At 45.8% G+C, this 22,226-nt stretch overlaps 2 protein-coding genes across 3 annotated transcripts in view; both read left to right on the forward strand.

Annotated features, from left to right (window-relative positions):
- The first annotated feature begins 614 nt into the window (after positions 1–614).
- On the forward strand, positions 615–10,782 carry LOC144149645 (long-chain-fatty-acid--CoA ligase 4-like). The gene is made up of 3 exons (XM_077681303.1): positions 615–783; positions 1,907–2,694; positions 8,060–10,782. The coding sequence occupies exons 2-3, from the start codon at positions 1,978–1,980 to the stop codon at positions 9,485–9,487; spliced, it is 2,145 nt and encodes a 714-aa protein (XP_077537429.1). The 5' UTR covers positions 615–783; positions 1,907–1,977; the 3' UTR covers positions 9,488–10,782.
- A 6,123-nt stretch (positions 10,783–16,905) lies between these two features.
- The window catches only part of LOC144149643 (fatty acid CoA ligase Acsl3-like), a 16,695-nt gene continuing 11,374 nt past the window's right edge, over positions 16,906–22,226 (forward strand). The window contains exons 1-2 of one of the 2 annotated variants that reach the window (XM_077681299.1): positions 16,906–17,121; positions 19,702–19,773. The gene's annotated coding sequence lies outside the window, so the exon portion shown is untranslated. The remainder of the gene's footprint in view (positions 17,122–19,701; positions 19,774–22,226) is intronic. The other variant, XM_077681300.1, reaches the window with a different exon arrangement.

Consider the following 22,226-nt stretch of genomic DNA (forward strand, 5'->3'; position numbering starts at 1 on the left):
AGTTTGACGAGAGTGGCGTGCAAATGGGGACAGAGGCGAAACTCGCCATTTTCAATGAGTTCTGTTTAGGCAGCGTGCTACCGTCAGCCGGTAGAAAGGCCGCATCGACCCTCTCTTGGCAGTCTTCTTTTATTGGCTAAGAATGCCACCTGAAGCATCCTTAGGCGATATGCTCCGCGAAACGGTTGCTTGTAATAGTTATAGTTTATGGTATAAAAGTTAGGGTACGCAGGTTTACGTTAGATTAGCTAAGGTTGATTTGGTTAGTTTGCACAACATTAACCCACAGTGAATTTCCTTTGGCTCCCACTTTTGTGACTGCTGAAAATTTCCCGTGATAATAACAAAACGCTGATTCTCAGGGGAATGTCACATATTTTTATAAGCCAATGAGCGGCGAGTGCAAGCAGAGTTTCGGCTACGGTTTTCTCCCGGCTGCCGGAACAATATACAATGCATTGTATTTAATTTCTTATCGGTCGCTCAGAATTCTGAAGCAAGCACCTGCGCTCAAAGCAGTCAAAAGAGAACACAGGAATTTGGTATCAGCACTTTTGTACAGAGGCAGTCTCCGTAACCACCCACATGTTTTGGTTCTCTTTTTCTCAGTGCAGAACAAAGGCCTCGACGGAAGCGGCAAGGCGATACCATCGGCATCTTTCGAGAGGCTACACTAGGCCGAGCTAACGCGTACCTAAGAGGGTCCGTATCAGTCCCATTGACTCGCCTTCCCGCCAAGTCAACAGCTGAGCGCCGTAACCGCCACACGGAGCCCGGACAACGGTATGCACTGACATTTCTTGCCCACCTTTTTGATGGATGTGACAGCTCGGTTAAGAGGCAAGGCACAACAAGATACATCCCCGTAGGGCTCCACAAAATAACAGAATTTGACAGCGTAAGTGGTGAATTGTCTTTAGCACGCTGCAAGGGGAATGTTTCCGCGCCAAAGTTTGTATTTATGTTATGATTTCCCGATCCACCAGTGAATTAACGAACCCATCATGCTTCGCATCCCTTTACCGCGCCCTAATTTTGCCGAAGCTAGACTTTGCAAGCGCAATCTGGAATTGTTTAAGTCATTCGTCGTCTCTTCGACTAGAAAGGATTCAGAAGCGCTTCACCAGAACCGTATTTTATCGATACTCACCAGTGAGCAACTATCTGCACGTTGAGATTCGCAAGCTCCTGAACCTTGATGAGCTATGTATCAGGCGTTCCAGGCGTGACCTGATTTTTCTTTTCAAGTGCATTCATTCTAAGTTTGACTGCCCTTGCCTTGTGAGCTCTGTTCAGCTGCGAGTGCCAAGCAGGCCACTGCGGCCGCATGGCTGCTTTCATGTTGACAAAATTCTGAGCTTGGTACCAGCTACCCGATGCCAACATGCCTTTAACTGTCTTTTTTTATCTGTCATTGACATTTTTTGCAACGACATGGTTCTTTTTAAACGCTCTTTGAATAACTTTCCACCTTGAATGCACATGTTCTATAGCGCGGTCTCACATGCACTTCTCCCTTCGTTCTTGTGTGTCGGAGCGAAGAGAATCATCACAATTCTGCTTGTATTTGTCGTTTAGTGTACACACAATCTCCGTGCTCTTGTTGCTCAGAAAATGTCTTTGTATCTTTGATAACTCTCCTTCTTTGTGTATATATACCCATATAATTGTACTGTTACTTCCCTTTTCATATTCTGTCTTTTGTATGCCTTATATGTCTGTATTCTATGCATCACCCGAGAAGGCCATTGCGCTGTTGGTGAGCATTTCAAATAAATAAATAAATAAATAAATGTTGAGTTCAAAACGCATGCACGCCTGTATTAACTACAAGCACTGGTAGTTTGTTGTACAGGATTTGTCGCGGAATCGCAAAATGAAATACAAACTTAAATTCCCCTTCCAGCTTCTGGGGCACGAAGCCGTTTTCTTCGTCTACTCCAGAATCGTCTTGGTGGGAAGTCCCGTTGAGTCACCATGCATCGACTCTGGGTGCAGTCCATCGTCTACTTAATCAAGGTGTGGGCGGCTGTCTACGACATCGCAACTCTCCCGGTGTACTTCGTCTTCCAGAAACCCTGGATACATTGGAAGCACAAAAGAGCATGCTTTGCCAAGCGCATCATCGAAGCTGACCCTTCGTCACCTTACCGGCGTCTGAAACACGAAGAGCTAGACAATCTTAAAGGCTTGCAAACACTGGATGAAATAACGCGCATGACTATCCGAATGAACCCCAACCGACCGGCCCTAGGAACGCGGCAGTTGTTGGGCTGCCGCGAAGAACGGCAACAGGACGGCAAGGTCTTCAAGAAGCTTGTTCTGGGCGAGTACGAGTGGTTGACGTACGAAGAGGTAGGCCGCAAGATTGAACTCACGGCTCGTGGACTACTGTCGATGGGCTTGAAGCCCCGTCAGTATGTGGCCATCTTTGCCGAGACCCGCGCTGAGTGGATGCTGACAGCACAGGCCTGTTTCCGCGCAAACATTCCAATTGTAACCCTTTACGCCACGCTGAGCAATGATGGCGTTGTCAGCGCCATAAACCAGACTGAAGTGACGCATCTGGTGACGTCGTCGGACTTGCTTCCACGGGTGCTGAGCGTCGTAGACCGAATGCCATCGATAACGCACATTGTCTACATGCACAGTGCCATCTTGACACCCCTGTCACCTCTTACGAATGGCCCACAGGTTAGTTCCCAGAATTTTCTCAGCGCATTTAGAAGAGTGAGTGTCCCATTCCGTAAAATAATTATACACAGGTGATCGCGGTTATTGGTTAGCATTACACAAAACAATTAGGAAAAGCAGTGTGCTGAGAGTTACAACAAAATAGGGTAAGGAACATAAAGTATGTCTTCTGTCTAAACTTGTTGGTTAAGACGCCAATTTGAAAATTCTGCTGCGCCATTTGACTATGTGAATAGGTATGATGAGGGGAGCTGGGGGGGGGGGTATTGGTTCGACGCAAGCTCCCGCTGAATCCGCGCCGTCGCGACGGTGGTAGATGCATGTGCGTCCGAGCAATCGAGTTTCCGACGCGTCTAACTGGCCGGGCTGCGGCTCCGCTCTGCCGTTTAGAGGCATTCGAGACATATGCTGCGGGCGTGCCGGCGGCGCGCCTCGGGATAAGAGGCGCGCGAATCGATGCGTCTCACTTCCCCTTCACATTTCCCGCCGCAACGTCATCAATGACGCTCACGCGCACCGCGCTGCCATTGGATGCGGTCACCAGCAGGCTAATTGCGCACAACCGATTCGGGGGCCGTCCGCCTCCCTAATAGCCCTGCCACACGGGCACTTTCAATCGTGATTGAGGCGATGTGGATCGAGCTTGATCCGGATCGGGTGCTGCCACACGGCAGTTTCAATCGCGATCGAGTCCGATCCAACTCGAACTCAATCCTGGTTTGTCAAGCGCGATCGGACGAAAGCGGCGATACTCTCGTCCCCACTGAGTAATGGCACAGAAGGTGGCAAGTTCAACTAATGCTAGAAATTGTATCAATAACTTTACCTGAATAAGCGTGCAGTAACATTTATGTAGTTCTGTAAAACTACGAGCGCGCAAAGTTACCAGACGGCAGCCGCGAAGTACATTTATAGTGCCGTCTGGCGTGCGTGAGTGCAAGCGGTGCATGTTCCCGATCGGGATCGAAACGCGCCGTGTAGCAGCGGTGGTGCGTCGAGTGTGCTCGAAAAGTCAATCGTCTATCCGGATTGAAAGTGCCCGTGTGACAGGCGCTTTGAGTTTTCCGCTTGGCGGTATTCGCGGTCCCGACGGGCATGGCGCTTACACTTGGCGTCCACTGACTGGTCGTCGTCGGTGGCCTCCTGGAGACGCGTTCGATCGCAGTGCCGTGTATTTTTAAAGCGAAGCTTTATACGGCTAGGTGACAGGTACAATCCGCCATTCCCATGTACGCAGATTACCTCTCCTACGTAATAGGTAGGGGGGAAGAGAGGGGTGAGGGAAGAGGGATTTGCTGGGTTTATAAAGATGCACTCTCGCATCGGCCCACACTGCTGAGTTGGAACGGCGCATGGGAGGGAGCGAGAAAGCAGCGACCGCAATGAATTAGGTTTAAGCACCAAGCACAACTTCAGGGAAGAAAGAGATTTTGACAGGACAGAGGCGCACCTGTCAAAACCCTCGGCCCTGTCCCCTGTCCTGTGAAAACCCTTTTTCCTGAAGTTGCGCTTGGCGCCTAAACCTAATTCTTTGATCACTAGTACGGATTCCTGGGCGAGTTGGTGCTAATTCTTCCGGTAATTCATTGATGGGCCTCCGGTAATTCATTGATGGGCCTATCAAGTAGCTCGCATAGACACAGTAATACGGACCGCAAGTTGCAGTTTTGCTGGATTATCACCTTTAAGGAGTCTACGCGCGCATTTGTTTTCAGGAGTAAGTTTAACCGTTTAGCGGGACCATGTGTGAAAGCCAGTTTTCAGAGACCAAGCTTACTAAGATATCTTTGAAAGTGGGCTCTAGTTCTAAACACGGCCACTTTGCTGGACAAACACGTTTTTTTTAACACGACGGTGTTTTATTCCGGAATTAAAGAAGATTTCAGTTACGTCATATCCGTCACGGAAGGGACGCCAGTAAACGAAGCAGGTGACCTGTAAAGGGTGCACCACTGCACAAAGCGTGTTCTTGCGGGGAAGCAGCCTTATAAACTAAAGAGTGCGTTTTACATCGGGTTGTTAGTTTTCAGGTTTTATGCCGGGAAGTGTTTTATGCCGGGATACAACAAGATTTCCTTGACGTCATATCCGTAATGGAAATGATGCCAGTGCACCTTTGCCGCAGCGACCCGCCAGCAGGTCGTTGCTCGACAAGCACATCCACAAGACAACCGCCGACCCGCAAATCATGATTAGCTGCAGGTTTCGCTGCACATTACACTTTCGTGTTTTTCAGATTCCTATGATAGAGGAATCAACCACAGTTTCTTCTGCTATATACATTATCTTGTAACGAAATGTGGAGTGCAGGAGGAGACAAGGTGGCCTATTGGAGAGGTTGTGCCGAAGGAGTAGTAAAAGAGCGGTTTTGTCAGTGTATGCAAGCAAAAAACAAAACAAAATGAAAGCAACGGGGGAGTTTGCGTATAAGGGTTGTGCTGTAAATGAGGGGTAGTTCCATTCGTGCGCTTATATATATTTGAATCGTATTTCTTGACAAATGAACAAAAATCATACCATCAATCACTGATACAGTTACCTTTACGGATTGCTAAGTTCCTGTCGTACCTTCCTGTCGTTGCAGTGCACTAAACATTCAAATATTTATTTATAACTACATTTAGACACCTTGTTTAAACCTCGAATATGTTTGAGGAACGCAAATAAGAATGGACGCTAGACCACAGGGGAGAAGCGGAAAGGCGCTACTTTAACCAACGTTGTAGCGAAACCTCATGGGCACGCATTTATTAAATGCACGCACAGTACCAACAGCACGATTCCTAAATCGCCGAGGACAACCAGATGTCCGGTGTAAGCCGCGCAATACTTGTTTGGGTGGTGGCTTTACCCCATAAAGGAGGATGGGGATAATGCAATAGACTTTTGAAAAGTGTAGTTATCTTACTGAGATACAGACAGAGCACTATAACTGCAACGGAAATATGCACTGTAACGGCTACGCAAATGCAAAAGCTCTTGTAAGAGAAAGTTAAACACACTCGTCGCATGATATATCGCTGAGTTCTGATGCAACAAAAACTTAATTAACACGGTGAAAAGATTTTGGTGGAACATAAGTACAGGTGCCACAACCAGTAAACGGAGCACGACTTCTTGAAATTAGTGCAATTTTTCTTTTATACGGCAGCCAGCATAAATAGAATATTTGCGGCAACATTGTATTCTAGAATGCCGTTCTTGAAAAGTCAATTAGAGCTTGCTGGCTAGGCACATGTATAAGAAATCCCCTCAAAATGGCCAACCCGTGCTCGGTTTACATTTGGGGGCACCTGTACATTTCGGAGGTCAAAACACCCCAGGGCTCTCCTGGCAGACTAAAAATAAAAAAATTGTGCATAAGCATACCGCTGGTTTGGGATATACCCTAATATCTTCGTCCTCAAACATGTTCGCGTGTTTTAAGGTGTGTATCAAATTCACTTTTATCACGGTACAGTTCGCATACGGGTAACGCATTAGCATATAGTGAACGCCTACAGGCACCTGCGGTACGGGAGAACGTTCGTCTTATTCATGCGTATTCGCTCTACGTTCCATGTGCGGCCCTCCCTTATTTGTAACGAGGCAGGTATATTTCTGGTCATCACTTTATTGGTGAAGGGAAGGAGCAGAACATAACGCTCCTCGAAACCTTTCTGGTGGTGTCTAGCACCGATGGGCACCCGCCATCGAAAGGGCACAAGTGCTCTCGTCTTGTAAGAAATAAAGAGCTTCGAAATTGCTCGGCCACACCCGCGCCTTCGGAATCCTTGTTACCCTCTGGGCGGGGTACGGCGCCGTTGGCACCCGGCAGAGTAAAAATGGGTTCAGGGACCCCCTTACGGGACATCTAGTAGTGTCTGAGAATTGGTGCACCCCATCCTACAAGCGACGCTCAGGGTATGGGCCTCCCGTTCTTGGTGTAAACCTACATGAGGTGGACAACATCCTCTGGTAGAATTTTTACCGACTGGGTTTTATCCGGAAAACACCATTCATTTACTCTAGTTCAACGGTTAGAAAAGAGCAAGAGAAACAGTATGAAGGGAATAGCTATGATCACCAGCATGAAACAGGTACAATACAAGATTCGAGGCCCCCAGGAGCTAGAATTAGCGCCCCAAGAAGTGAGGAACAAATTACTGTCAAGCATACTTGGTGGTCGGGCATCAAGTGGCAACAGAGTAAGAGGAGTGGCCTCTTCCCTCCGTCCACTCACTGCGCACGATGAGGTTTCTGAGACAACGACATTCACTCTGAGGAAAAAAGAGGTTTCCCAAGCTTTTTCAAAGACCTGTGTCGTTGGTCTTTGCATCCAGAATCAGCTCGCAGCATGAAGCATACAATTTTCATGACTTTCTGCCCTGGTCAGCTTCTATTATTGGTTGACCAGCTTCAGCCAAAACTTACATTTGGATTCGAACAAGCTCGTATCACGTGACCAGAAAAAAACATGACACGTTCTGAATCTTAACCCTGTGGCCACATACAAAGTGCGTGCAGCCTTTCTGGCCCACCTCGGTGTATTATGAGTGCTATCTCGCTTTACAGGAGCTTAGCACAATATTTGCCGTGCCGAGGAAGCACACCCTTGCTCGATTTCTATTTTGGGATGTTCATAGGATCCAACCTTCTTCCGGAAATTGATTTATATGAACGCAACGGAGGCGATGAGGCCCGCCACCCTGGAGGGCTCCGGATTAATTTAGACTGCCTGGGGGTCTTTGTTGCGCGCCGAAATTTTGAAAACACGGCCGTTTTCGCTTTTCGCCTCCATCGGAAATCCTAGTCTTCTCATCTGTCATTTGTTCAGGGTTTGTCATGGTATCCTCATTTCTCGTTGTGTCGTAGTGGCAAGGCCATGCAACGGCGCATGGAGGTTTTGAGTCCGATTTAGCCCATGGACCTCTCCAGACGTATTCCTGGACCATGAAGTGTTTGATTGATTCATTAATTGATTTATTGTATAGTGCAAGGGACGTCGCATGAGTAATGTCGGTAAGTTCTAATTCGCGAAACCATAGCACTTGCCTGATAAATTTTAGAAGAGCCCAAGGAGGGATTCAAGGGACATCGAGGTTAATTTGTTGAAATATACTTCTGGTTGCAATTTCGGGGTTTACCCGATGTGATTCATTACCTGTATGTTCAGCATAACTGTAACCAATAGTGCTATCTGCAATCTGCGCCAGAAGGAAGAACACTATCTGGCGTACGAGGCCGCCCAACCAACCACATTGCTTCGAACAACATTGCCCAACCAACCACATTGCTCCTGTTCCACATTGCTCCGAACACACTCGCGATTCGAGGCTTTGATAGGTCATGGTTTAGTATTCCTCATTGTCTCCTCCTACCGCAGGTGGTCCCGTTCTCAAATATCGAAGAAAGGGGCGCCAGTTACGACGTCGAGCCAACGCCACCTGCGCCTGACGACGTGGCCATCGTCATGTTCACCAGCGGCTCCGCGGGAACTCCCAAGGGCGTCATCACCACCCACAGGAATTTCGTCGCCTCCATAAACGGTTTCGGTCCCATTTGGAGCAACCTCGGTGTCTATTCCAACAACGACGCGTACATCGCCTATCTGCCGTTGGCGCATGTGTACGAACTGTTCGCCGAAACACTCCTCTTCAGTGCCGGAGCGCGCATAGGCTACGCTTCTGCTCTGACCCTTACCGACAACTCCAGTGGCTTGGTAAAGGGATGCCCCGGAGACGCAACCCTCCTGCAGCCTACAATAATTCCCTGCGTGCCGCTGGTTCTCGAAAGACTTCGAAAGGGCGTGTGTGAGGCCACAGCTTCGAAAGGTCCGTTGTTCAAGGATCTGTTCGACTACTCTGTCCACTACAAAAACTACTGGCTAGACCTTGGTTTTGATACCCCTCTACTCAACATGGTACTTTTTAAGAAGGTCCGGCTGCTTCTTGGTGGCAAATTAAAACTTATGATTTCCTCCTCGGCACCGATATCGAACGACACGCGTCAGTTCGTTCGAGCCTGCTTCTGTTGCCGTTTCACAGAGGCGTACGGCCTCTCTGAAGCGTGCGGTGCAGTCTGCCTTATGGACGCGGATGACGCAAGTATGGGCCGCGTGGGAGCTCCCATTTCGGGCTGTTACATCCGCCTGGTTGACTGGAAGGAGGGTCAGTACTGCACTGAGGACAAGCCCAACCCCCGGGGGGAGATAGCCGTCACTGGCAGAAGCATCACGCTGGGTTACCACAAGAACGAGGATCTGACGAGGGAGGCCTATCGTGTTGTAGACGGTGTACGCTGGTTATACACTGGCGACATTGGCGAGTTCTTCCCCGACGGCACGCTCAAGATTATCGACCGCAAAAAGGACCTGGTAAAGCTACAGTACGGCGAGTATATCTCACTTGGCTACGTAGAATCTATGTTGAAGGCGTCTCCGCTCGTGGACAACGTGTTTGTCTATGGCAGCTCGCTGCACACATACCTTGTGGCCTTCGTCGCACCTAACTTTGAGCAACTGCAGCGTCTGGCTCGGAGTTTGGGTAAAAAGCAGTGCACTACTCTGAAAGAGTTGTGCGAAGATGAGGACGTAACAGCGGCAGCCTCCAAGTCTGTCATAGAATGTGCGCGCGAAAATGGGTTGCAGAAGACTGAGGTGCCATTCAAGATTAGGTTTTGCGCTGAAGAATGGCTCCCGGAATCAGGACTTGTCACACCCACGTTGAAGATTCGCAGGAAACCGATGGAAGTGTTTTACCAGCATGATATTGAGGCTCTTTATTACTCAGGAGAGGAATCAAAATTAGGTTAATTTCCACCTGCATTCTTTAACAATTTCCCCCACATTGATGTAGGTGAAAGGAATGCTTTCAATCAGTCTAAAAATTTAAAGTAGTGGTTTTACAAAAAAAATTAATGATTGAAATAGCCAAATAATTGTTCCTTGTGATTCAAGACATTGCTGTTAAATGTTTTCATGAATATCTAAGTGTTCACTTATTCTTTCTCCTGCATGGAAGTGCGGTCAGTGGCTGTGGAAGTCGTGTAGTGAACATTTTGTGCACCATTGAAAATTCTGTTGGCGATTCAGTTCTATAAACCAAATTGCAACGAAGGGAAATATCATTCGGGTAAAAGCGATCGGTTTAAAAAGCTACCGAGGGGAAAGAATGAGTCAGGTTAGTTATGCCAGAAGTAAGTATGCGGCTGCCAGTACCAGGACCGAAAAATATGCGAGACGGTTCGGCTGCAGCAAACACCTAAAATCGAGGGGAAACAGTATGCAATCCTACCTAAACAAAGTTTTGCAATATCCCGAACCATGTAGTGGTACTACTGGTACGTAAATTTTATTAGGACATAAAGTAGGAGTTGTTCCCCTGTCCGGAAAACCAAGTGATGATCGGGCGACCAATATCCTAATGCCAGATGTTGCTGGACGTCCAGGTGGTCGCGTGTAACCCGATGCGCCCACAACCCAGGGATGGCCAGGGGGAGGAAAGGGAGGATGTAGGGGTTAGTGCAAACACTAATAAAATGTGTGATATTATGCCGGTATGCGGTACTCTTTGGGACTCAATCACTTTGTTATGTTTAAGAGTACCGAGACGGGGTTCCGAGTGTAGACCCTTTTTCGACCAGTACGTCCACGCATGGGAAGAAGGAGCATTTTTCCGCTTCGAGTTCATTCATGCAAAATCAAACGCATCACATGTCGTACCGTTGCTTTTGCCGAATCATTTGCTCCTCGTACCACAATAGACTGGAATAATCTACCATCAAACATTGTTACTGAACCGCATACCACGAAATTTACTAATGCTTTGAGCAAAAATATCATTGCATAATAAGTATCATTTCACTGCCTCATTTCATTCAGTTCTTGCGTTGTCAGATGACATGTGGTAATATAACATGTGGTTATAATCTGTGTAGTTTGTTCTAGTTACTGTACCAATAGCTGTTCTTATTGTTCTACCAAATTTTTTCTATTTGTTTGCACTCTAGCAATGTTTATTATTTCTGCCATTTTTTTGTTCTTGTGTTTATTTTGTCCTTGTTCTAGTTTATGTGACACCTGTGTAACCCCCCTACCCTATGTAATACCCTCCCCAGAGGGCCTTTATTGGTTTTTTTAAATAAAAAATGAATAAATAAAGCAGTGACGTGCATTGATCTCAAACAGCGAGGTTATGCTTATGCCTAATGTGTAACCTTTAGGCATAAGTTTACCGAACCTTGAAACTGCGGCTTCACTTATCCTCAAAACTGAATTGTTGACGGACTGTCTGGAGGGTATGATCCCAAAGCTTAAGTGTAGGAAGACTGGGGTGCGAATAAATGGGCAATATCTGATTCACCTACGGTTTGCAGACGACAGTATCTTGTTCAGTCAAAGCAATCGCAAGTTGCTGAGCATGCTATGCCAATTGTGCTCGGAATGTTCGGTTGCGCAAAGGTATTTACAGGCAAATAAAAATTACAGAATTGTGTGCACCTTTATGAAGGGATAATGTGATTGCAATCACACAAAAACAAAAAATGAAATTTCGAACCCGTAAAAGAACAAACGTATCATTTACGATACAGTGGACTTTTCTGCTGTCACCTTGCAGCTGCAGTACTTTGGAGATTGGTATTTAAAGATGCAGTTCCGTTGCGCCTTCAGGAAGATAGTTACATTGCATGTTGAGCACGAAACTGTGCTACACGTTCTAGCGCTTGGTAAACAGCCGCTGCATCGAAATCACTTTGTCGTCTCAAGTGGAAGATGCCCATGCCTGTTTTTTCAAACGTCATCATGGGGCTGATTTGACGTGCTTTTGGTCTTATCCACAGATGGCGAAAGCAGGCTGGTGGGCTGTGCTCTTGCGCTTTTCCAGCGGAGATCAGGATTTTTTAGAGGCTGGCAATGGAGGTCCTCAGCTTGAGTGGCCGCTCCTTCAAGTGATGGCTGCAGCTCTTGAGGACATTCCACGCATTCACGACGCAGATAAATAATGCATGACATAGAAGATACATGAGCCAGGGCGTGGAGCGGTGGTGTTCTCATAGAGCGACACCTGATAGTTACGCTGGCCAATCTGCCATAAAAGCTGTTGTACACGCGAACAATTACGGAGAAGGAAACGTCAAGGTGGCGTTCGGCCTTGCGGTCATACCATTTCACCAGGTCGATTGGCTGTTTGTATGACTGCTTTTGAGCAATTCCTTTCTCCATTTGTTTTCTCCACGGTTATCATTGCTCGTCTCGGAGGCATTCGCGACGGCTAAGAGAATGTAATCTTCATCATCGCTTAAAATGCATAAAATTTAAGTGCATAAAATTTCTGCCACCTTCACCGGCGACGATGCGGTCCTATATATTCCTAACTTCAGGCCATAAATAAAAGAAACAAAATATTAGCAAGCAGGTAAAATGATTACCGTTGAAAGCTGAAATTGGAAAGCGTAGAAAAAGCGATAAAAAAATTCCGCCATAAATGTAGGGTGGCTGTATCAAATATGATACACAGAAATTTGAAGCAAGTATAAACAACGGGTGGCCCTCAAGCTGGACAATAGAGAGATTATTTTGGTCGCGCAACATTTTCTGAAGCAAATATCCAAAGGTCGGACAAAAAAAAGGGAAATACTCTTTTTTTAGTACAATGATGCCGGGAGGACGCCACCACGCGAACTCCCGGTGAGGGCATTTTTCTTGAGCTGCCAACAAACCCCTGGCGCGCCTTCCTTAACCACTAAACCGAAAAAACTCCGCCAGGGTATCACAAACGATACTCTGGGCTTTGATATTAGCTTAATACGATGTATTGCCACTTTCTGGCTTCTCAACCACCGCGTATTAGACATGATGCTGTGGGCGTTATGGGGTAAAATTAAACACAAAAAACATTACCTTCAATCAGCATGCTAGGAAACGTGACCTTGAGACAAGTAACAAAATTATGGAAACAGTAAGCGATTACGTCTATCTTAGGCAAGTCATAAGTGCGAATCCCAATCACGAAAAGAAAATTACCCGCAGAATAAGCGTGGGGTGGGCTGCTTTAGGTAGGAATTCTGATATCCTGGATAGTATATAAGCTTCCTCTGTCACTGAAAAAGCTCGTATAACACCAATGCGTTCTTCCAGTAATTGCCGTACGGGGCAGAAGGGGTCTCACCAAGTGAATTCAAAGAAAACTTAGATCGTCCCAACGGGCTATGGAAAGAAAAATGCTAAGGATCACGCTTATGGGTAGGTAAGCGCAAAGAAAATGGGCGTGGGCAGGTCACATGATGCGCATGAGGAACAAAAGACGGACCATCCTTTTAACAAAGTGGCTGCCAATAGACCGTAAACGAGTACGGGTTGGTCAAATACTCGATGGAGGGATGAGCTGCGAAAATTAGGCGGGAAGGGGTGGACTCAGCTAGCACTCGATTGATGTGGCTGAAGATCTTTGGGAGTGGCCTTCGTCCTGCAGTGGACACAACCAGGCCTGATGATGACAATAATAAAACTGTGACTCAATACGTGCCAATAAATGTCATACGATTGCAATAAAACCTGCGGGCACCAGTTGACGACGTCACGTCAACCGTAACACTATGCTTAACGTCTGAATGTTGTAAGTCGGCGCCGCCCCCAAGCAGCAGTCTGTAGGTAATCATGTTCCCACGCTTCCCCGCTCCCCCGCAGTGTGGGTGGCTTTGTACAAGCCACCCACAATGCAATCCACAGGAGCTTTCAAAGGGGGTTCTGCTACGGCTGGCATAATCATTGTAGTTTAACGCTTACGACTTTGTAGGTTTCTGTAACTAATATTTAGCTTCTGTAACCTCCTCCTTGACATTTGGTTAAGGCCTGCAGTGCAGTATGTGCTATGTTCACTGGTTGTTGCAAACTTAATACCGAAAAGACCTATACCAGTACTCATCAGTAAAGCGTTACTGGTCTAACAACCTAGGGTTAAAGCGGGAGCACCGCAGGGCTCCATACAGGAGCCAACCTTATTCTTGCTATGCATCAGTAACATAACGAAGCTTATGGGAACACTAAACATAGTAATATTTAGCGAGGGTTCCAGTGTCTTGTTTTCTTCCTACTGTAATATTGTCTATGATAACTTGTACTAAAATTATCTTTACATGAGTTGCAATAAGCTCGACTTGAGGCTGTTACCAAGCCACAATGCATGCAATTACCTGCCTCCCTGGTGTAACACCGATCCCTGCTCTTCAGGCTGGAGCTCAAGTTAACACCTTGGATGTCCGTCAGCGTCGGTCCGCCTGCATGCATAAACTCACCTTTGTCTGAGGCAGAAGCGTTAGGACACTACATGGGTCGTTCACTACCCACATCTCTAGCCTGCGTCGTTACCAGCCCACCTTGCTTATACCACCAGGTGACCGACAACAGGCCACTAAAGTGACTGCACAATCGATCCAACGGACATTTTGACACGCTTTTCGCGGTGGCACAAGAACTGTCAGCTGAGTCTCAACCCCAGGTGGCGCAGGAATTTGCGGACGTGGGTGCCAAGGACGACGTGGGGACTACAACACTACAATACTACAATCTCCTTCGCCCCCAGAGGCCTGTCAAACGTGCTTCTACGCAACACGCCACACCCTGTCATCAATGCTGGCCTAGCTTACGGCCATATCGAGCGGCTATCTCGAGGGGCATTCATGATATACTGAATACGTACCCCTGCCGCTGCGGCTCTCGTTGGTCCGGCCAAATACGCTCCCCGCTCACATTGCGGCGGATGGTGCCTGCCACACTGCATTTGTTCCATGACCATTGCCTTAACGGACGCTAGATACCCCAGGACTGTTTCTCCAAAGGAAAGATCTTCGTCGCGGCACGCGAGCTGTAATTCCACTGTGTGGAACGGACCTCCCTAGCAGACTCGCTCGCTGGGAGGAGGTCTTGCTGCGATGATTTCCTGTTGGTGTAGCCCTCTCTCCCGCTGTTACCCTGGAGTGGCCCCCGCGCTACCATGCCTCGTTCGCACCGAACTGCCCCGTTCGCGCGGCTTCTGCCGAAGATGGGGACACAGAACATTTGCTATGGACGCGCCGTTCTTTGGAAGCGGCCAGAACACGACACCTTCGGGGCACAGGCGTCCACCCTGGCAGACCGCCTGACCTTCATCGGTGGATGTGAGGACCCCGCCACCGCTCCCTGCTTGCGTTTCTTCGCGAAACGGTAGTTAATCTATACTTGTAACATAGTATTTATGCCAACGGGTATACTATCGCAATAAATAAAATACGTGGCAACGAAATGTTAAGAGAACAGATTGCTTAAACCTTTCTCCACATAATCGGCCGGGTTAAACGGCTGCGGTAAGTAAGTATAACCACTAGAAAATGCACGAGCTAAAAATATATATTTTTATGTAAAGGTTTCAAAAGCGATGTATCTGGCCAAGTAAATACCGTGCTTCAGAAGGAGCAAAGTAAGAAGGTACGTGTATCAGAACAATTCGACCATTAATACCCACGTGGTTAATGTTCCGTCCCTTGGTACACTACAAAAATTGATTACCGTTCGCTGATTTCAAAAACTACACACTCTATCAATTGCTACACCATTATAGCACAGCAGAGATGTATATTGAAGCAATACACAAATATTAGAGATATTTCGGAAGTTAAGGACCGGGCCCATATTGCTGAATCATAATATATTATGATGGCAAAGCTAGGATATTTGTATACGGCAGCTTCGCGCACACACAAAAACACCTACAGGGAAAATTGCTTAATTGCTGACAATACATATACTAGATTCTAATCCGAAACATGAAGACTTCAAAAATTCCGACCCATTACTGCCAACAAGCATTAGTGTAACGAGCTTTACAAATCCTACACAGGCCCGAGGATGTCCTAAACTGGCCTGATTCATCCATGAATTGAAGCGTATCTACAAACCATTCCTATAGTATCAAGCAAATATTAAACTCGATGTGCGAGGATATCCACAAAACATCATCACTGCTGTAGCGATGTCGTTATAGATGTGTCTAAGTTACTTTCGCATAAAATTTTGTTACTGTTCCTCTAACTGAAGTCCTTTGTTTCCCTAAAACTAATGCAGTGCGCCGTTTATGGTGTTGCTTATAGACTGCGTTATTTATTTGCAAGCAATGACTGCATCTCGGCTTATGGTTTGTATGTACTGGGAATGTTTTCTGTGCAGTGAGACCTTGCTTCTAAGTGATTCCGTGCGATAATCTGAGGAAGGAGCTTTTGTTGAACTTTACGAGGGCAGGGACCTAGGATGCCATCTAGCCTAAATTTGTCTCCGCCTGCTATCGCACCTGCAATAAAATATTTTTAAAAAAGGATGAAAATTTACATTTTATTTGACCGAATCGACCGTGTCAGACTAGAATGGATAAAAATGTCTGTTTATATTGTTTTACTAGATTAGATTTCAATTCGCGTTGATTTTCTTCCCTTGTGGTCTATGAGTGCCGGTGCACCATGCATTACTGATATGTAAATACGTGTTTGTGCTGGTTTGTTAACTACGTTCGTCTGCTGTCTAACTTTTTTCTGGGCCTCCTCTAGCTTCGGCTATCGACCCAACTTCTTGTTGGATAGTTGAAAAAAAAAAGAAAATGCTTTAAACGACATGAAATGGAATGAAGTCATTCATCGGGTGCTTGGCTGTAATTCAGGAAGTTGTGTGACAAAATATTTTTGTTGCAAAATAAAATCCTAACATTTATAGCTATTTTTCTCAAAAGAGAAGAAGCAAACAAACGTTACATTCTGGCTGAAGTGTGAGGGGCAAACTAGCAGTGTATTTTTCGAAATCCCAGCTTTAAATGACTGCCTTAAAAAAAGGCTGCCTCGCTACATATCGGGCAGATTACACATTCAGGTCAATGGACCTGTGGCTCTAAATTCAGCCCCCCTTTGAAGTCAGACCCAAGTAAACAGTGTGGCAGCAAAAAACGAGTGCCCTCAGCAGGCCTATCCACAACGACGAGGAGTGTCGGATTCATCGCACACTCAAAAGAGATTACTACATCGTTTATCAGTTACATACGAGGCAGGCAGAGCGGAGTTCTGTGGACGCGATAAAACCGCGGTATCACTGCAATGAAGCCCACATTACATGGAGCAGGTTGTGACGTGAGCAGCCCGTTTTGTGAGCTTTATGGGTAACATTTTTTCTACAGACGTCTGCGGCTGCGTTCACCAGCTTATCAATGTGCAGCCAAGGGGGATCCGGTTTCGCCTAAAGATTTTCGCTTATTCTGTTCGGTACATCCGGAAACTCGAGTTTGCATTAAGTACTTCAACACGACGGTGGTGCCCTCTCCGCGTTATGTTGTCTACTTAAGCCATCGCCGGAGCACGATGACCCTCTATTCGAAGGTGCCTGCGCTTGGAGTATATCAGCCTCAGCATCAGCATTCCTGTCCTATTTTGCACGTATGTATTTCGTTGTTCCCTCTACAACACAGTCTCCTGCTGCATGAGGAGCTAATGAACTGTTATGCCGCGAGATCGGATTAACCTTATTTGCTTATGGCTGGAATATTCGCAGCACTCAGGATAAATAAGTGGGTAGTATCGTGGCAAAGAGAGCAAATCGTAGCAGAACGGCTTTAACTTTAAAGTTTAACGTGTCAACAGTTACCTTAAGTAGGCCTTTAAGACGCCCAATTGTAGTTTCCAAAAGCGGTACAAAGCACTCAGCACACTTTAACGTGCGTACATCACTTTAACAAATGATTTTTTCCTGGTAGTCTTCGTTAAACAAGCAGCACGCACACGTCATTGATTGAATCTGAGGTTTTCACCGTAGTAATACAGAGCCTTGGCTATAAAGCCAGAATGACCGGCAGCTGTTTTAGTGATTATTGACGATGCCTAGACAGAATTAAGTGACAGGAGAAGCAGTTGTGGTAATCTGTTACTAACTTGTTCATAACGGAAATTTAAAGTATAGGCTAGCTTGTTTCCAACAACCGAAGAACAACGCCGTCACTGAGAAAAAAAGATTGTCTTGGAGTAACCGCCCCATCAGGCAAAAAAACGACTTTATTATGTTAAAAAAAAACAGTGAAAGGCGCTTGGTTGTGCCAACCAAGACAATCTTATGAAGGCAGCGTACATATTCTGCTTACAAAGCGTTTGCCAAACTTTTATAGTGGGTATGTGCGGTTCCGTTGGCGTGAAACGTTTTGGTAGGCCTTATTGCAGACACCGAGATGTTAGAGCAAGGGCGCACATTTATTACGGCCGACTTTCCGAGTCCTAGTGCTCTAAGTAATGTATTGACTAATTAATTCGTCAATTGCGTCTGGCATGTACAACTTTTTAAACCGTGTTCAAAATAAACTCGCCAAATATAGCTAATTGACAGCACCAGAGATGCGTTTCCTACACTCCCTTTTGCTGTCAATTTTTTGGTTTTCCTTGCTGTTGCAAAAATGTCCAAGTTATGCCAAGAAGCGTGTCACCTATACTTGAAAAGAGTGGACACGCAGTGGTTAAGAAAGACTAGACGGCTAACGATGAAATACGAAAAGAACAGTGGGGAATCCAAAACAGCCAAGGTAACCAAAAAAGAGGCAAGGCAGATTGAAACGAATAAATGGAGGGAAAAAATGGAGGCTAAAACGTCGTTAGAGATGTACAGGGCTGAGAAGATGAACATCAGAAAGGAAAATTTCTACGATAATTCCCAGGGCAGTGCTTTGCTTTTTGAGGCTAGAGCTGGTTGCCTGCGAACTAAGAGTTTTGTGGAGAAGTATTCACAAAATGATGGGGTATGCGTGGTCTGCGGAAAAGAAACAGAAACTATGCGGTACATAGTGTTAGAATGTGAGGGTATCCATCCAAAGCTACATGAAGGGAATATTGGGCTTCCAGAAGCCCTAGGATTTAAGGGTATCAGAGAGGAAGTTAACTTCAAGGCTGTCGAGGGGACGAAAAGAAGATTAGAATGCTGGTGGACGAAAAGCAGAGAGGGGAATATTGCCTAGGACAGTTACCACCTGTAACAGGGAAAAGAAAGTATTTCGGGCCTAATAAGCGTTAGTGCCTGCCCTAAGCAGCGCTAGTATTAAACCAAGAGTGTAAAACATGGTTATATTAGTCCTTTTTGGTAAGATGACATGTCATCACCCCGCTTCAAAGGGGAAACCAATAGGAATCATTATCATCATCATCATCACCAACCCTTGAGTAACTGAAGGTTTGCGAAACTGGTAGTCTGATTTTAGACAAAAACAGCACCGGCATACCGGCTTGGTCCGCTGCAAATGACATTCTAAATGATATCTTGGACATATGAAGGCCCTCTTTAACGTTGGAATTTCTCTGCGGCCATGCTTAAGTCTTCTGTGCGCGGACGCCAGTCGCAATTGAGAGCACAAGTAGTTCTGATGCGCTTAAGCATGTTTTGGGTCATAATTACGCTTTTAGATCTGCGTTTGACGCCTTTTAAAACATGTTGTAATATTCGTCTTTAATTCTACAGCACAATGTGTACTTCGTTGTCTCGAAGTTTCCCTGTATTAGGCGCAAGGCAAAGACTTGGGTGAAAGAAATTTCCAATCCGAATTTTGGCTCTTTAACGCGCCGCACCTAGACCTTGTATAAGAGGCGCCCAGTCTTGGAGTTCTCAGGATTAATGTTTAATACCTGAGCGCGTAACAAATGTTCTTCGTTTGTAGCTTGTACAAGAGCGCTCGAGACTTTAAAGGATTTGTGTACATATACGCTGACGATGCGAAGTGCTTAAATTAAAAAAAAATGAACTGGCATCTTCCACCCCGTGTTATCGGTATGAAAGACGTTTACCAGTGTTTCCAGATTATACATGGTCCCGACACACACTGTTGTTGCCTTCGTTTTGTTGTTTCCACTTCCCATCTCCGTCAAGTTGTTGTTTGCACTCCTTTGTTGACTTTTTGAAATCAAAAGACAAGAGTACTACTAAACTTTGCACAAGGAAAGTCTGTAAACCACGGCTGTTTTTAACTCCATGGAAATGTTTTATAGCGACGGGCCCCATGCAAGCAAAGTCAAGGAACGCAAAAGGAAGTTAAGAGAAATCAAGTGAAAATTCAGTGGGTAAGATACATTTATTTATTTTTATTTATTCAACAACAACAGCACAGCACAATGCAGCAGCTCATGTGCGAAAGGCGACATATGTGATCGATTAAATGGGCCCGTAGGGCCGGTGCACACGACACACAGCAACATCATTGCAGGTCAGTTTAAACAAGTAATACCATTAAAATAAGAGTTCAGATAACCAAGAAATGGTTATCATCCAACGCGAAGAATGAGAGTAATTGTAAAAACAACATCAAGAAAGGCACTCTGGTATTTCTAAAACATGACTTGAATAAAAAAAAAACAAGAAAGAAAAAGCAAAGAAGAAAGACAGCGCAAAAGGATCCAAAAACAACAGACAGAGGAAACAGCCCAAGTAACGGATAAATATACTCGTGCACACATAACTGCTGAAATAAGATGGCAGACATAGATACTGTTGGTGACGTAACGGGGAAGGGTCATATACACTGCAGAAACATAGTATTTGATTGTTTTCTATGTACACGCAGGGATGGGGATTTACCTATAACGTCGATTACATTCGGGTGCTGGTTGGGAATATTTCGAATCAGCCAAGCTAATATTCGTTCGCCATATTTAATTGTCGTTCTCGGTGTTTTAAAACTATTATAATACAAGTTATTTAAAACTATTCAAAACAAGTTGTATCGTGGACATGCAGTTTTCTTTTATTTCCCGTTGCCCTGTTCAGCGTGCTTAAGGGCGACGGCTTCGAAACAATGAGTATTCCGCCTTTTGTGCTGCCGGGAGTTCTTTTCTTACAATGCAGGCGACGAGTTCGAACGGAGAGGTTCGGGCATAGAATAGGCGGAACCACTTCATTCTGTGGCGTTACGGGGTGCGGCAGCGCATGACGGGATCCTATAGAAACCTTGCTGCAAGAGCGCTGATAGACGACAGCACGAGTGATTTGCACCTTGCAACCAGCGGTGTATTTGATGAACTCTATAGTATATATTTGCTTCGATGGGATCGTAGTTGTGTCCTAGTTGGTGCAGCAGTTTTTCTGGGAACAGCGGAAATAAGCGGAATAGCTATGAAGTTTCATAGATGCAGCGCTGGTAACAAAGTAACAGGGCTTATATAGTCTAAAATACAACGTATCCCGTGGAACTGAAACACAACTGTATCAGTTTAGTTTGGTGGGATGCTTAATAAGAGTGACAGCTGACATAAGAACGGACGAAACATGAAATCAGGCAGACCGACAGCTGTGGTACATCTAGGAGTTGTATTGTTTTGATTGCTCTTAAGGATACAGGGTAAACAAAGTTAGGGTCTGTGAGACCACGAAACAGGTGGGCAGTACTAGCGCTTCTGTAGTCCACTTCGTTCGTGTGCCCACTCTAACTTTGTGTACCCTGTATCCTAAGCACACTTGCAGAATAAAGCAAAACCAATTAACCTGTTATTTACCTTGCTGCTTACGTCTCAGAGGTCTGTTTTTTTTGTACTTTTTGTATATTTTTGCGAGAAGATTATGGGTGTTCTTCAAGAATAAAAATGTATTGAGGAGTCCAACGTTTTTTTAACCCTCAGCTCTTGTCTACCACTATCCTGAGTTGTATGGCTAGGTGGAAAAGCGAAATATTTATGGGTTTATGCCGTTGCACAGTCTGTACTGTGTAATACTCTAAATTTTACTATTAAATATGACGAGTATTGGCATTGCTGACAAAATCAGCTGAGAAGCTGGTAAGCCCCATCTGAAAAGCGTTCTGCGCTATCACGAGGCTCACCAATGACTATCAACCGGAGATCACGCGACACTCACTGGCGCGAGAACCGGCCATTGTGCATGAATTTCTTGTCGTCTGACGTCATTGTGTATTACAGAATGGTCTGATTTGAGACGGCACAGGAAAGAGCGCAGATGATTCTTCATTCGCTTACTTTGCTAGCACAGAATTTCAAACAGGGCGGCACATGCCGAGAGCCTTTGCAGGCATTCGCATAACACAGTTCGGCACGCAATTTGTAATGTTTCTGCCGACGACTCTTCGGTAAACCGACAAGTTGTATAGTCCCGAACATAGCTCCAGTTTCACCCGCTAGTCGAAAACCCGTTGATGTGGATGTCATAAAAACGACGTCATGGGCATGATGTCAATTGACTTCGACGTAATGTTTCAAGAAATGACGGGAATGTCTTAGCTGCGAATTTGGGTCTCCAGGGATTCAAGTCCGGCGCACCACTTTTTTCAGCTTCAATGCTATGTTTTGTATTGATGATAAGTATTAAAAGTAGTAGTGTACAGAAGACTCCGCTGTTTTTTCACAAGAACCCCGCAATGGTAAGGGGCCATTAATTTGGTGCAAGTTCTGCCTCATGTTGTTCGCCGCTTTGCGGTACTTCGCATAACCAAACTTTCCAATTACGCTGAGAGTCTCTACTTAAGGTTTCTGCTTACGCATTTCCCGGCTGGCTGCTTCGCAGGTAT

Source organism: Haemaphysalis longicornis, unplaced genomic scaffold (assembly GCF_048455015.1).
Source record: "Haemaphysalis longicornis isolate Haplotype H1 unplaced genomic scaffold, Haemaphysalis longicornis Haplotype H1 scaffold_8, whole genome shotgun sequence".
Taxonomy (NCBI): domain Eukaryota; kingdom Metazoa; phylum Arthropoda; class Arachnida; order Ixodida; family Ixodidae; genus Haemaphysalis; species Haemaphysalis longicornis.

Coding starts and splice junctions, on each gene's coding strand:
- LOC144149645 (XM_077681303.1), top strand. CDS start 1,978: ATGCATCGACTCTGGGTGCAGTCCATCGTCTACTTAATCAAGGTGTGG. Junction 2,695..8,059: donor CTCTTACGAATGGCCCACAG/GTTAGTTCCCAG, acceptor CTCCTACCGCAG/GTGGTCCCGTTCTCAAATAT.